The sequence below is a fragment of the Bidens hawaiensis genome, unplaced genomic scaffold, assembly GCF_021521415.1.
Source record: "Bidens hawaiensis isolate Kalapana, Puna unplaced genomic scaffold, B.hawaiensis_p1.1 tig00008819_1, whole genome shotgun sequence".
Lineage (NCBI taxonomy): Eukaryota > Viridiplantae > Streptophyta > Magnoliopsida > Asterales > Asteraceae > Bidens > Bidens hawaiensis.
This window is the reverse complement of record NW_027491636.1, coordinates 740,889-757,386: the sequence shown is the minus strand read 5'-3', so window position 1 is coordinate 757,386 and position 16,498 is coordinate 740,889. Positions and strand designations below refer to the sequence as shown.

General features: G+C 36.3%; 1 protein-coding gene and 1 pseudogene across 1 annotated transcript; one reads left to right on the top strand and one right to left on the bottom strand.

Annotated features, from left to right (window-relative positions):
- The first annotated feature begins 1,194 nt into the window (after window positions 1–1,194).
- On the top strand, window positions 1,195–3,211 carry LOC143530043 (uncharacterized). Its single transcript, XM_077025678.1, has 3 exons — window positions 1,195–1,578; window positions 2,431–2,607; window positions 2,712–3,211. The coding sequence occupies exons 1-3, from the start codon at window positions 1,225–1,227 to the stop codon at window positions 2,907–2,909; spliced, it is 729 nt and encodes a 242-aa protein (XP_076881793.1). The 5' UTR covers window positions 1,195–1,224; the 3' UTR covers window positions 2,910–3,211.
- An 11,511-nt stretch (window positions 3,212–14,722) lies between these two features.
- LOC143530042 (chitinase 2 pseudogene) lies at window positions 14,723–15,792 on the bottom strand (annotated as a pseudogene).
- Between the last annotated feature and the right edge of the window lie 706 nt (window positions 15,793–16,498).

The window sequence follows — 16,498 nt, the reverse complement described above, 5'->3', positions numbered from 1 at the left end:
GATTAAGTCCTTATTTGTTAGGATTTCTTATAATTTATAAATAACATAGATTGAAGATACGATTTCAAATGCATGAAGCAATAAACACTTATAAAAAGTACTCATCTATTATGAAAAGGACCGAGCTTACCAAATAAGTTTAAGAAGATAACTTTACTCAAGTTTAACGAGTAAGCCATTATGTTCTTCTAATGACATTCTATTACGCTATGTATTTAGATGTGACCAAACCTGCCCGAAAACTGAATAATGTTAATAGATATCCGACACTGAAAAATTATTCCCAAAGAAAAAAAAATCATCTATACAATGCGAGCTTGTAATTAAAGTATATAGTTTATTTCTTCTAAAAGACAATTTTATTTCACTTTTTTTTATCGATACATAAAGTTAGCATAGCAAATCAAGAAAAGACCCCTTACGCCGTTCAACAAAATAAATAAATAACAAAACCAAAAAGAAAAAAGGACCCCTTAGTTATGGTTTTAAGGGAGAATGAGTGAGCAACTTTTATGTGGTTTCTTTTAGAAATATATGAGATTGCCATTGTATAACCGTATTATACTGATTCTAACTGTGTTCCTTAGTTGTTAAGTATTTTCACAAACCATGTTAACATATCAATCAAACTACCATTCACAGTCTTTAGATGTGTTTCTCATCACGAAAACTAGTCTAAGGCGTCGCACCTTGTTTGCGAGTAGGCTTAGATAAACAATTCGTTAATTCTTAATGTCGTTGTTCGGTCAAGTTTCATTTTTCTAACAACGAGCTTAGTTAATTCGTTCTCTAAATTTATTTATCAAACCGTAAGTCTTCTCAAAACCACATATGAGGTCTACATAAGTTTAAAGCTTAGGGTCCTATGAATAAAACGTTTCATACAAGCATTATTATAGATAAGCAACAAAGATTTCATATCGCAGATGTAACATAAAGGTCTTAAAAAAGTAAACGGAATAAAAAGTCAACGGAAGTTAAGACGACTTGTGAAGAAGAAAACAAATCATTTGCAATTTAATACAATTTATTCGAAAATAAGTAGGCATAAATGTCTTGGTGTCAATAAAAGATTAAACCACCAAAACAAGTCAACATATGAAGTCATGTTTGACATCACAATTGAGCTTATATAAACGTGTAGTGCATTTTGCCACCACTATACCCACCACACTCCTTATTCATTTAAGTTGTAACTTAACTAACTATACTCCTCCATACGCCATGTACGGTCACACTCCCAACAATGACCCCTATAGCTTCTCGCCCGACTCACTCACCATGTTGGGATCGGTCACACCACACGTTGCCATCGGTTACTTAACACCTCCACCGGCTCTAGCCATTCCTACATATGAGTTGGATAATTCGGTGTGTGCCACAAGTAGTGGAGGTTATGACTCACCGAGTTATGCTGCGAGCTTGGTGATTCAAAGGAGCGGAAGTAGTCATTCAATTGCTAATGAGTACCATAATATCGGGTTTTTTAATCAACCAATTTCGTCCCCTAACGAGTTACTAGACTTTGAAGGAAGCAGCCCTTCTATGAGGAGGGTTTTTAGTGCGGAAGATTTACAGGTTTCTTCTTTATTATTTTACAAAATTATAATTTATAACTCGTTCAGTTATGCTCGAACAAGTCGTTCAATTTGCATAGCGTCTGAGGCTATAGAACTACTTAATTAGTCGTGTTCAACGAGTCATAAATAGTAATGTTATGACCTCACGTTTTAACGAATGATATTTTTAAATAACTTAGTTTTGCTATCTAAAAGGGCTAACGGTGCAATTTTTTGCCCGTTTGTCTTCTGTATGATGTAAACATTACTTATTAATTAATGAAAAAAAAATCATAGTTAGTTTTAACAAGATAGAGCTCAATATTACCGTGTATAATGGTATAACTACTTTATCTATACCGATGTTTATTTTCCAACTATTTTTAAGATTATTTATATTTAAAATGTTGAAATAAGCTAGTACCAATTCAATATAGATATTTTAAGCCGGTCATTCGCAAATGATATCATTGATTTTTGTATTGTGTGGTCTACCAATATTGATATAATGATGTATGTATATAAGTTTCTTCTATTTTGTTTTTTATTTATATATAAATTAAATATATGTCATTGCCAGCCATTTGTTTCACTTTTTGTATGTAGATATACCCTTTCAGTCTTGTAAAGAATTATAACCCCGCGACATATGATTAGTCTCAATCACTAGGACTTGACAAAAAGAAAACACTAACAAAAAGTGACCAACTAAATATTACTATTATTATTAATAATTTTATTATTATATATGTTAATTAAAGTTTCAAATTTACTGGGTTGAGTATATTTAGAATTATGTTAACATAAGTCTAGATGTTTTTAAGTTCTTTACGTTACGGTTGCAACTTAATCATATTATTTGTTATTGCAGGGAACAATTATGGTGCAATGTCACTCTCATCGATCAGAAAGTCCTATATCAAGTGAAAGCAATAGTATCATCGAAAGCATGAACAGGGCTTGTAGGTATTCACCAGATGAGAAAAAAGAAAGAATCGAGCGCTACCGAAGCAAGAAAACTCAGCGTAATTTCACCAAGAAAATTAAGGTTAATAGGGTTTTCTACCCATAATTAATAACATATAACAAAAATACTTTGGTTGTTTTATTTCCCATTTCATAGGCATAATACTAGCTTGTTTCTCTTCATAGTATGTATGCAGGAAAACATTGGCGGATAGTAGACCTCGTATACGAGGTAGATTTGCTAGAAATGATGAAATTGAGAAAGCAATGGAACATCAATGTACAAGTCATGGAGATGGGCATGAAGGTTTTGGTGACGTGGATGATCATGTTTGGATTAACAATTTTGACATTGATTCATTCTCACCGGATTTCATTCCTTAAATCTTCAAACCATAGTTTCATAATCTAAGTGTGTGCTTTGTATGAAATTGGAGCTCTAATCACACTTGGTTTTTGCATTTCATTGGGAGCTCAAATCAATGTAGTTACTTTGATTAAGTTTTTAAATTTCGAATTTATTTTGGTTTTTGTCTAGAGCTTTTTCGTAATATATTTCATGCTCCATTCTAGTTTTGTAATTTGTTTTCCACACCATGTGAACTTTTTGTCGAATGTGCTATATAAATTTCTATGGTTAATTAATTAAGCTTCATCTGAAAAGTAATTATGCCTCATAAGTTCATCCAACATGATAATAATAACAATGTAATGTTGCAAAATGATCATAGAATTAAGTAATATTTTCTATTGAGATTAACAACTTTGAAACACGTAGACGTGTTGTAAAGAGATTAGTTAATCAAAAAATGATGTCACGTACGCAATAAGGCATTAACTAACCAACCAAAAAATAACATTGTGTTGCACAATGATCATATAATTAAGTAATATTTTGTGTTGAGATTAACAGGTTTAAAACACTTAGGCTAAATGGTATGGATCATTTGAGCTATTCTCCCACGTCTACGTCACGTCAGTTTTTTCTTCATCATTCAACCTCACCTTTCAACTGGGGTATGGATCATTCCCCTTATTCTCCATCATATTATGTAACTGTTTATGTTTGCCCATTAGTATCTATTAGTGTCTGTTGTCCGTTAATGTTCACATGTTCGTTTGTCCATTAATGTCCATTAGTGTATGTTTGTCAATTATTGTCCGTTAACGTTCGTTTACAATATTAACGAACGGACACAAACAAACTCAATTTCTTAATGAACGGACACATACATGAATTTTAGTTCGGTGGAGTGTTCGTAAACCGTCTGTTTGTTTGTCAAAAGCTTAATGGACGAACACAAAAAGCTCTGGTCCGGTCCTGTTCAATCCCTATACACCCCTAGCCATATGGTCCTTATCCAATTATACATGAACCCATCCTAGATTTTGAATTCCAAATCTAAAACAATGAAATCCCAGTTCAAACACTAGTAGGCTATGAAATTTTAACTATTCTTCATTCCCCCAACAGCGCACGCCATGGTACCATTGTCTTGTCCTAATCCTAAGTTTTGTGGTAGAACTGTATTAACTAGTAACTTAGACCATCCTCTATGGTGAGGGGCTTCGAAGCCCCTCCACTGTGACACGTCATCGCCATGTAAGCAAACGGGGGGGGGGGGAGGCACCGAAGCCCGCCCCGCTATGGTTTAATGCCCCCAAAGGCGCCCATATATATATATATATATATATATATATATATATATATATATGTATGTGTGTGTGTGAGAGGGGGGCCCACATTCACTATGAACCGTGCCGACCGTTGGAACGCCCGAACCAGCCGTGCCCTTGGTTGGACCACGCCCCACAGCGGTGTTCGGCGCCCACAGCGCCCAAAAAATCCACCCCATCGCGCCCCATAGCGTGGGGTCTTAGTAAGTGCACATGTAGAATTGTATAAATGAAAGTGGCAGTAAAAAAGATAAAGTGCAACATATTTAGACCATCCTCTATGGTGAGGGGCTTCCAAGCCCCTCCACCGTGACACGTCATCGCCATGTAAGCAACCGGGGGGGGGGGGGGCATCGAAGCCCGCCCCGCTATGGTTTAATGCCCTCAAAGGCGCCCCTATATATATATATAGTATATATATATGCATATGTATGTATGTGTGTTTGAGAGGGGAGGCCACATTCACCATGAACCGCGCCGGCCGTTGGAACGCCCGAACCAGCCGCGCCCTTGGTTGGACCGCGCCCCACGGCGGTGTTCGGCGCCCACGGCGCCCAAAAAATCCACCCCACCGCGCCCCATAGCGTGGGGTCTTATTGTCAAAACTTGCAGAAAGAAAATGCATATGCAGAAGTAATTTTTTTTTTGGAAAATGATTAAAATAGCTAATTTGACCACTCAGAGTTCTAACAACCCGTTCTTAAAAATACTCAAAATGGTCATCTGAACACCGTCGGTCCAACTGTTTATCACCTGCCATCCGCTGGGCTTAGAACCATCAAGATCTAGCCACATGTCTTAAAAAGTGGGTTCGGCTATGTTTTAAAAACACGGATGATTCAAAATCTCGAATCTTCATTGAAATCCCAATTCAAACGCTAGTAGGCTATGAAATTCTAACTATTTTTCATCCCCCCCCCAACCCCACACGCACACGCTGCGAATGCCATGACGCCTTTGCCCTAATCCTAAGTTTTGTGGTAGAACTGTAGTAAGTCGGTCCTTCGCAAGAATCTTCGTTTTTATTTATTTATTTAGTCGGGCCAGCCTTTTTAATAGGACACGAGGCTCGAGCTTGGTGGCTCTAAAATCGGTGGTTGACAGGTGAAAAACAGTTGGACCAATAATTTTTGGGTGATCATTTTTGGAATTTTTTTAGAAAGAGTGTTTTTTTAACGATCAATTTGGATCACTAACAGACCATTGACCCATCCAAAGTCCAAACAAAACATACCCACCCAAAGTCCTAATCCTAAATTTGGAATGTGAGTGGTCAAAATGGCTATTGTGGTCATTTACCCTTTATTTTGGTAGAATTATCTACCCACTTGTAGACAAACAAACTAGATATTCGAAAACCGCTTATTGGTCAACGGTTAAACCGGTTAATCAGGTGGTTAGTAACTAGTTTTCAAGAACAAATACCCTAACCGGTATAACCGGTTTCGGGTATAACCGAACTAGCTAAGCGGTAATTAACTGGGAAAAACGGTTTTAAATAATAATTTAAAAACCTAAAACGCTTTTAGTTAACCAGTTATGGGGGCCAAAATGAGAACCCGGTTACTAACCGCCGATTTTTCCGGGGTAGAAACCGGTTATAGGTACCGGTGACCAACTAATTAGAGAATAGGTTAGAAACGACTGAATTAGCATAGACTCATGGTGCTACCATAATGGAAACCGACTTTCTTTTCTTTTTGAGTTCCGATGTCGTAACGAACATGACCAAAACCGATCGAATTTGCGTATACTGGCAGCCTCAACTCCCAGAATCGGCAACAGTCAGGTTTCACCAACTCTCAAGTTTTACGGACCGACGCCCACGTCCGGCGTCCCCATTGGTCCACCTCATATATTTTTTGTGTGTTAATTTTTGTTTTAGTTTTGGTAAAATAACGCACGTAACAGAAATCAACTGAATTTGCTTCGACTTTCTGACTCAATGCTTGGGTTTTACCACCGCCATGGTTTTACCGATCCGTCCCGACGCAACATGTCAGGTAAAACATTGAGTTTAATATATTATGGAGCTTGCGCTATTACTTCTTTGGCTAAAACTTGTTTAATTTATATATTATGAAACATTTATCTATACTATATATAAAGCATGAGTGAGGGACCTTTTAAATTTTAAGAGATATCAAACTTGTTGCTTTTAGTACAAACTATAATCATAAGATTAAGACATTTTAGGGGTAATTTTGTATTTTGACAATTTTGTCTTTTAGCATAACCAAAATCATGTTACGGTTTATTTTTAATTTATTAGAAAATAATTACAAGTTTGATCCTTTAACTTTAATAACATTTTTTAATTTATATAATAGTTACATATATACCCCTTATTTTAAACCAACTACCCCGACAACGTTTAAACGTTTATAACTTTTTCACACGCTAATATTTTTTTAAAAACGTTATACCATAAAAACGAGTATTTTATTCTCTTTAATGTGAGTATGGTATTGCTATACATTTTTCATTTAAATAGCTTAACGTGTTACGTGATTACCATTAAATACCGACAATGAATCGTCATGGGTCTAAAAGGTTAAGGTTGGAATAAGTCGATACAAAAAGGTTAAAAGGTTTGGGTCGGGGACGGGTTTGGGTTGAAAGGGTCAAGTCATAACGAATTTCGGTTAGAACTTGTCAAGCGGAACGGGTTGCGGGTCAAGACAAGTTCAATGTGGCGTTACGTGCGCACCAACACCTGACTGCGTGCACAGTCGTTGTGACGTGCTTACTAACACCGGTTAAGATTCCAATGCCGCAATACGAGTATACTATCGTTGGGTTACGCGCGTACTATTGTTAAGTCACGCACATACACAAACAGTAACACCGGTTACACGTCTGATGTCATGTTTGCGTGCAACCCCGCCGCATAGCGCGGGCACACAGCTAGTACATTTAAGTTATTTTAAACATTTTATAGTAACTATTTGTGAAATTGATTAATAGTTACTATATATCAAAGAGGCGAAACGCCTCGAACCATGGTAGTTTTATCATTGGATTTACTTATCTACACATAGTTCTCAAAGCAGAGAAATTGATTAATCATTGGCAACAGAAACATACATGAGCCATAAAACATTCAAAACATAACACACAACCTTTAATGAAATATGAACCAAACATAACTCATGGGTGAATGCCAACCTCTTGTCTAGATAGCCTGTTGACGCATCCTCGCTGGCACTGACAACTAACTAACCTAATGGCATGCTAAAATTCAACTACTCTGAGTAAGTTGTAGTTTTAAAGGTCATAACAAAACTTTCATACAATGGAGTAACGTACATTAGATGTAAGGTTTGCTCCCATCATACCCTTCCGGACCCTATGAATGGTTTTGTCTAGGCACAGTGGCGAAGCTTGAGCAATGTCATAGGGGTTACCGAAATCACGGACCAAAAAAAATTTGGGTCTGTACTTTCGGTTCGGGTTGGATCGGGTCAGGTCAAACAATATAAAATCTAATTATTTAATTTTTCTTCATTCATTAAAAGGACTATTCTTACAATCATGATTGTAGAAATTTTAGGCGCTAGTTGGGTGGTGGGTACCGACTATGAATTAATCGAATCATATTTTTTATGTATATTTTTACAAATATATATATATATATATAAAGTTGAATTTATACCTTTTATACATAAAATTAGAAGTTGAAGGAGTTAAAAGTAAATTTTGCTTAAACTTGTTTTAAATAAACTAACAAAGCTAGAGAGGTTAGATGTAAATAAACATGTTTCTTTACTTACTTTCTTCAACCTTCAATATTCAGTGACGTAAACGGCTAACAACGTAAACTCCGTTCATCACAAAGAGCCATACGACACAAAACTCTAGCCCCAAACCAAGTTCACTTTTGGTCCGAAATGAGGTAAGAACTCATTCCACTTAGACTGATTTGGTATATTTTTGACCAATTGTCATCCAAATCTAAACCTATTTTTGACCGATTATTTTCCGATTGTGGAAAAAAAATCAAACGTTGGAATTTTATTTAAAAAAATAAAGGGCAGGGGTGACCAATAGCTTTACACGGAGGTGACCGGACTCAATACCAATAAAATTTTTGGACGAAATCATGAAAAATTGCCTTACTAAGCGAAAAACGGGGGTGACCAGGGCCACCCCGGGTCCCTCTTGAGCTGCGCCCCTGTCTAGGCATGAATTGTTTAGGTATATTATGTGTGAGATGATACCTTGTAGTTGTTGGCTCAATTGTCGTTTGGCCCGAGTGTAAGGTCTAACTCAAGAATTAGGTTTTATTATATTTGGTAATGACTTGGCTAACAAGAGAGTTAGTCGTTTAATTCGTGTGCTGATTATTGATACGGGACTTGAATTGATATCAGAAAATCAAGAGAATGATGACAAGCGTGAAGTTGAAGACCCGTCAATTTCGAGTAGGAAATTAGGGGGTGAGTCAGGTGACTCGGATACAACAATTGCGGGGTGATTGTTGGCTCAATTGTTGTTTGGCCCGAGTGTAAGGTCCAACCCAAGAATTATGTTTTATTATATTTGGTAATGTCTTGGCTAATAAGTTAGGTTAGTCTATATAAACTGAGTTATGGTTAGACATTAGAGGAGGTGAATTTGGTGTAACCGAGTTAGGGTTCATCAAGAGTCAAACCGAGTTAGGGTTTGATAGAGTTGTAATCAGTTTTTTGAGTGAGATTTTCTGATTAATATAAACGAGAGTTAGTCGTTTAATTCGTGTGTTGATTATCAATACAGGACTTGATTGTAGTTTGTTTAGGTATCCAGTATATACATGTTCTCAGTTTCGGATTTGAATGGTTCTAAACATCCAAATAGGATCTTAGTTTGTGGGATCCCTTGTTACATAGGATCTTTCAAAGCACATGAGTTGACTTCAGTTGTTGTATTATAAATTTATAATATTAACAAAGCAAAAGTGAAGTTCACGTATCTTTCAAGTTAATAATTTGGTCGTTGATCATGTTACTGAATCATGAGCCTCACTTATTATATTTAAACCTAGATATTGATTATGTGTTCAAACTTTTGTAGGAGTATCTCCCTAGTTCCACCAAGCGGCGGCCCCTACAAGCGGGGAAGAACAGCCGCCTACTTTGTCTTAAAACACATGGCTTGTTGTTTGTTGTCGGACGGCGGTGGATTGCCCACTGAACTTACGAAGGCTCCTGTGTAATAAATAAATAATTAGTAGAATTCTTTTTTACGTTGTTGTAAGACACATGCATGAATTGAATTAGGGTTTTCTCACAAGAGGTAATTAATCCTATATAAGAAAATAGGTGCATCTCTAAAGATTTACAAGTTTAAGTTCAATATTAACTTACTGTGTTGCGGTCATGGGCACGTGGCGGAAGCTCGGGCGGTAACGGTTCTGATTGTACCATTTAAAAAACTCGTAGGGTTATTTGTGTAACTTAATGAAAGTTGACGATTATCATATTAATAAGTTATGTGGTTAATTACGTAACTAAGTGTAAGTTGTGGGATACCATATGCTAATAAGTGTACCATTGCATATATTTCAAACGATCAATATTGGTAAGTGAAACCGGTATTGGTATTCATTTTTATGGTTTTCAACTGATATAAAACTCATGTTGATCGATCATATTTTTTTCAACATATCACAACCATAGATTTTTTATTTCCTCTTTTGGTTGTTAACAAGTATCCGTACCGTAACAAATCGATAACGACCGATATTATGTCACATCCCTGCCACAACATGCAGGTTTCATTTACTATATATTCCGATTATATGAAAACCTTACCACTAATTTGGAAAAGCCATGTCTAAAATAGGAATTATTAGACATAGTAATTATGCGCAACAGCAGGTGCCTAGCTACAATAATCTCTATCAGCTATATAACTTTTGCTTTCCTAAACATGAAGATTAAATAAAAGAAAAGTATTGATGAAGCACATGGGGGGCATATATATATAACAAGTTAATTAGTCGTCCAAAATCTATTTAAAATTCATACTTTATGAAAGGCTTTCTTTGCTCCTTAATTTGAAAATGTTTTAGGAAATTTCTAAGATACCCACTTTTCAAGTGGGTTACTTTGTTTTATATACACCTCTACACGCCATAGTCTATACTATTGCAATGGAAATAATCGATGTAAAACTAGCGAACGATTTTGCAACAAATATATATTGAAAGGTCCATAGTAACATAGTCCTAATTGGTCAATCATAGTGATATCTAGTCTAACATAATCATATATGGTCAACCACATCCTTTATGTGCTATCTTGACTTTTACTGCTAAATACATTACTACACTCTAAGACTATCCTCTATGATTAGCGACATCGACGCCCCTACACAGTGTCACGTGGACGCTGGGGGCATCGAAGTCCCACCTAATGATGCCTCTCTATGGTGAGGGACATTGATGCCCCTTTAAACTTTTTTTTATATAAAACAAAAACAAACCAACAAATTTATAAAATACAATAATAATAATAAAAAAACAAGCTAAATTAAATTTAAAAACATATAAATAAAAAAAATCAACTTGTTGAAAAAACGAATTGCCGATAGTTGCATTTTTGCATTGAAAAAAACCCGGTTTACCTCTCGCGTCCTCCCGTTGTTGAAAAAACGCATAGTTGTGTTCTAAATCACCAATTATTCGTAAAAAAAGTTGGCGACTCATCCGAAAATGGCGCTGAAATTGTTTTGAATCAAAAGTCGCGTCCTGCGAAAAATAATCTTTTATAAACCGTTCATGAGCACCTACACGATCTCGTTAAAGATGAGGTCGTCCTGTTCGTGGTTTTGAGCTTTCGTAATGCTAAACTAAGATTTGGGAAGCATCTCGAATAACACTAAATATCACTTCATCCCCGGAATCCGAGTTTGAAATAACGTCGGGATAGGAGTAGTAGTCGTGTGTCGAAGATGATTCGGAAGACATATTTGTGGAGAAAATTATATAAGTTTAAAGAGGTGTAGGATATGTTTAAGTTTGTAGAGATTGAGTGAATGATATATATATATATATATATAATATTTTTGAATTTTTTTATTAACGGTAATATATCCGTTGGGCTGGGGCCCACATCTTTTTTCCTTTTTCGCGCCCGGCTTCCTGACCACCCTCACCAACGGTGCCCCACCACCAAGGGTGCTCCTTGGTGGTGTTCCGCTCCCAACGGCCCCCCGCCATCCTCTCTTCCGCGCCCCTAGCATCAAGTCTAATATGACCGGTTGCTTTCATTACAAACCATAAAAGACAATTTCATCTATTAAAGCTTACTACATTCCATGGGTTTGGATCAAATACAAATAACATTAATGTATTAATTGTGATAATCAAGTAGAGTAATTATATATACAAGTAGAATAATTATGTAATTACATCAAAGAATAATTACATAATTACTATATGATGTAATTACATAACTGCTCTATTTATATATACAATTACTTTACTTGATTATCACAATTAACACATTAGTTTAATTTGTACGATAACTTTTCCCTGCATTTCATATATAACCCATTATAACCGATCATTACGACCCGATACAAGCAACCTAATTTTAACTCACTAAAACCAAGTAAGGACCATGATACTGCATTACGAACTATCTTGACTTTTAAGACCTAGTATGTTGTACAAAAATATTCATGACCCATTTGAACTCATTTAAACCTAAAATCAGGGCTGACAATTTAGACACAATACACGAATACATGACACGAACCTTCACGACTTTAACAGGTATCATGTATAACATTAACAGGTTTCGTGTATAAAAAAGGTAGACATGAATCGACCTATTAATGTATCTAAACAGATAAAATACCCGTTTACCTGTTAAGTACCCTTTAGTACCTGAATATAAGTTTTTATAAATAAAAAATATTAACAATATAACATTTTATATACCCTAAATAGTCAACCCTAACTTTTTATACCAAACAATTAAACCAACGAACATCATTTCAATCCGATATCAAGTAGGCGACGTATAAACCCTTCTCCGATTCTCCTTGTTTGCATCTCTAGTAGTCCAGTGGTTTCCTTCCACATCTCCGGTGGTCACAGCCATTCAATTCTCCGGTCTACCTCTCCACATCTCCGAAAGTCCGGCCTCTTCTCAGTTGCAGCGGCGCCACCGGCCACCGAGTGGTCGAACCCTTTTCCGATTCTCAGGGAGGTTCGTGTCTAATCGTGTATACCTGGTATTAACAAGTTCGGGTTTGGGATACATGTACACGATAAGTTTCGTGTCGTGTACATGTATACATTTTTTGTGTTCGTGTCTTACCGTATTCATGTCTTATCGTGTACGGGTATACGTGATATGGCAGCCCTCCCTAAAATGACTCATAATTACACCACCTTAACGCATTATGTCTTTAATATCACCAGTTAGCGCTCATTATGTTCCATTAAGAACTATCATTGCTATTAAGGTCACACATGTCCAATTATTAATATATGTATAAGCCATTAAACCGTTACAAATTATTAAGAGCTACTACTACTCATCACAACCTAATCTAACCTTTAATATAAAGATGACATAGTAAGGGCAACCAAACATGACACATTAAAACATGTATGACACATAATAACTCATTAACACCTAATATGATTCATATATAGTAACTCAATCTAATCAGTTAGACCTAATATACCTATTAATATCAATATTACCCTTACTAAGAGCTATCATAGCCTTTTAAGACCCAATATGGCTCATTTTGCCCACATAAAGTGTTATCATGTTGTAATTGGTCTTTTGGTTAAATAGTATGGGATGATAGCTAAGATTTGAGATCCTTATGGTCTCAGGTTTGAAACCTAACTCAGGGGAGTTTTCTTACAGTGGTGGGTTTCCTTCTTGATGGTGGTGTTATTGGGTGAGTCAGCCATAGAGCGTCAACTCAGTATGGACGGTTGACATCTCGTCTCAGGAAGGTTCACTCGAGTATTTTGGTAGTTTCAAATGTTGTTAAAAAAAGGTGTTATCAATCTTTAAAGACACAATTTATCCCATTAAAAGAACTGTAACCCACTGTAACTCATTACGACCTTAATATGACTCATGTAACACCATATAATCCATTATGCATAATATGAGTTATTAAGTCCCATCATGTCCCCAGTAAGAGCTATCATGGCTCTCAAACTCACTAAGACTTGTTCAGATGCATTGACTCATTATATCTCAATACAAGCTAAAGCGACTAATTATAACTTAAGACTACGTGGTATGGATCATTCTCTTTATTATCCATCATTTGTCACCATCTCAGCTTTTCGTCTATCATTTAACCTCACTAGTCAATACATGTTATACCTCATTCTCGACCATCCCATTTATGTAAATTATTTAAAAACCAAAAGGAAATGAAAAGGAAAAACTTTTTAAAAAAAAACAAGAAAAAAATATGATTGGGTGGGGGAGGGGCGAGCAGCGTGAGGGTGCTTGTTTCCCTCACGTCTCATTGAGCCACATCAGCATCCCCTATGACCCAAAATGATCCACACTTGTTAAGGCTAGCCTTGCTTACTTATGTCCAAAATGAGCTATCAAGGCACATCATGTCCTGTTAAGATTTATTATGACTTTTAAGGCCCAATACATATGGTAAACCATAAAAACTTAATAAAACCAAACTAGACATTATTCATTTTTACAAATGAACATTAATCAGGTATATCAAAACACGAAATGATTTTATGGGTCCGGTCCGAATAAATATATGAGTTGTGTTTGGATTAAGCTATTCAACTAGTCGGTATGAAAATTTTCACGTTAACCCACCAAGCCGATAAACTAGCACGATTGTTGCCCCCAGACTAGTGACTATAGCTCGTAATTTGTAACTTAATGAGTCAAAGCCATAAATGTTCCTTCGGTCCCTTGTCCTCTTTGTTCTACGGCTTCGGAATCTCTGATCCGTTTATTTGGAGTGTGTGCAAAGACTCAAGGACTTGGATTGCAATTGTTAGATGTACTTATTTGGTTCTTCTGTCTTCTAGTTTAAATTGTTACTAATTGACTAGACATTATTCTTTACAGTTCAACAAAGATAAGAAAGCGATTCAGGAATGAGGCAGCTTTTAAAATAATAACAAGAGTCAATTTGCTATTTTTGATTATGTTGTATTGTTGTTCAATATTCTTTTTTATGGAACTCCAATATGCTTTATGTAACTAAATTAGTTTGCTAGATTGATTAATGTACTTCATATCTTTTTGCGAGTAGAATGTTTTATGTTTTATTCTCTAAAAAGTAGGCTGGAAACATATTTCATGTGATTTCGGCTAAGCCCAAAAAGGCCCGACACTCACTCCTAGCCTAGCTTACAAGTTACAACCGAATTATTGACGCTTGAAATCACAGTCTTAAAAGTTAAAACTATCATCATTCAAACTGAGAATTCAATAAAAATACTGTTAACTACAGCAATATATAACCTTAAATAAATAAACATGAGCACTAAAAAGTAAAAACTCAAAAGCAACATACAAACTAATTAGCTAAACCAGTAGCAATAATATTATTCGAAGCTATAATACTTCTTCAGATCACTTCACACACCCTACAAATACAAAACAACATCTTACAATATTCCAACTTATAAATCTAGTTCAAAAGCACCCATGACACTAACATGCCTTCTACCGAGCCTATGCCAACAGTGCTTGTGCTTGCCTCTCATACCTAAATCCATTCGCTTTCGAATCATCCGCAGACCAAACAAAGATACCATTGAGCTTTCCCTGACTCTTGAGCTTCTGACAAGCGGTAAAGAACCCGTTTTCGGGCTTCAAACCACCACTCGAATCCGTGCTGAAACTAACCAACACTTTACCACCATTATAGTTAGACAACTGTGTATTAAAATGACTCAAAAACTGAGCCTGCGTGGTACCCCTATCATATGCATAAAACTGAAAGTTAACATAATCAAAAACACGCCCGTAACTCCTCCACAACGCCATGTAATGGCGCTGCACGTCGCCATCGTCAAATGGAGCAATCGAAGCAAACGAAATGACTCGATTGTTTTTTAGAATCGTCACAAGCCGACCTATGCACTCGGCAAAGATATTAGGTGTAGCATGGAAATGTTCATAGTCTATATCAATTCCATCTAAATTATATTGTCTTATAACACTAGTGAGTGAAGAAACAGCATTAGACACCCATGTGTTAACCGAAAAGGCGGTGAAATTAACCGGCTGATTGTTCACACTATCACCTCCAATGCTTAAAGCTACTTTTACGTTCGGATGTTGGCGTTTGATTGCGAGAACTTGCGATGGACCGAGGTTTCCCGCGTCCCAAAAGACATTAAACTTACCGTTTGTGGGTTTTGGGGATGATCCGGAAGTGAAGTCGATACCGAAAGAGAGAATGAAATGGACTTGGATATTAGGGTTTATGGGTACATCAGAAAATCGAACATTTGCAAAGTTGGCACCTATGTATTCACGAAAAACAATGGCTTGTGTAAGGATTTGAGTGGCATGAGCATGAAGAATGATTAGAGCGAAGAAAAGCTTCCAGTTGCTCATTGTTGTATGTGTATGTGTATGTGTATGTGTATGTGTATGTGTATGTGTATGTGTATGTGTATGTGTATGTGTATGTGTATGTGTATGTGTATGTGTATGTGACTTACTAGTAGCGACTATAAGTAGTACTTTTCAAGTCAAACTTTTTGACTTGTTCAAACTTTGACTTGTTCAAAATAAACCACATGTGTTGATCGGGTTTTAGGTAGTTGAGTAGTTTGGGTAGAGGGTTATTGGGGGTGTATGATATTGTATCCAAAAATTTATATGTATCACTATCAAGTTCATTAGGTTGGGTTTCTTGAGTTAGGTTGTTGAGGTAGTTTGGGTTTGGGCATATTTGTTAATTTAAAAAAAATTTATTTACATACTACATTTTTTGATCTAAAAACGCCCTGCTTGCGGTGCCTGCATATAATATATATATGTGTGAACCCTCGGGTGGGTAAAAGTGAAATTGCACTAATTTTGACGTTATTTTACTAATCTCGTGAAAATAACGTTAAAAGTGGCGGAAGGTTAATTAGGCATCATGTGGTGGCGTTGATAGCCGAAAGACAAGGGTACATGCACCGATCAGCCGGTTTCCCGATGATTGAGTGTTATGTGCCTTATGTCCAAGGCTTGATGCAAAACTACTATCGAGCCGGGGGTCTCACCGGAAGCAGCCTCTCTATCACTATGGGGTAGAGGTAAGTCTGTCTACATCTTACCCTC

What these genes read in the sequence shown, in the direction of transcription:
- LOC143530043 (XM_077025678.1), top strand. Translation starts at nt 1,225, where the DNA reads ATGTACGGTCACACTCCCAACAATGACCCCTATAGCTTCTCGCCCGAC. An exon ending in TTAGTGCGGAAGATTTACAG is followed by an intron (nt 1,579 to 2,430) that starts GTTTCTTCTTTA and finishes TTGTTATTGCAG; the next exon opens with GGAACAATTATGGTGCAATG. An exon ending in ATTTCACCAAGAAAATTAAG is followed by an intron (nt 2,608 to 2,711) that starts GTTAATAGGGTT and finishes TTCTCTTCATAG; the next exon opens with TATGTATGCAGGAAAACATT.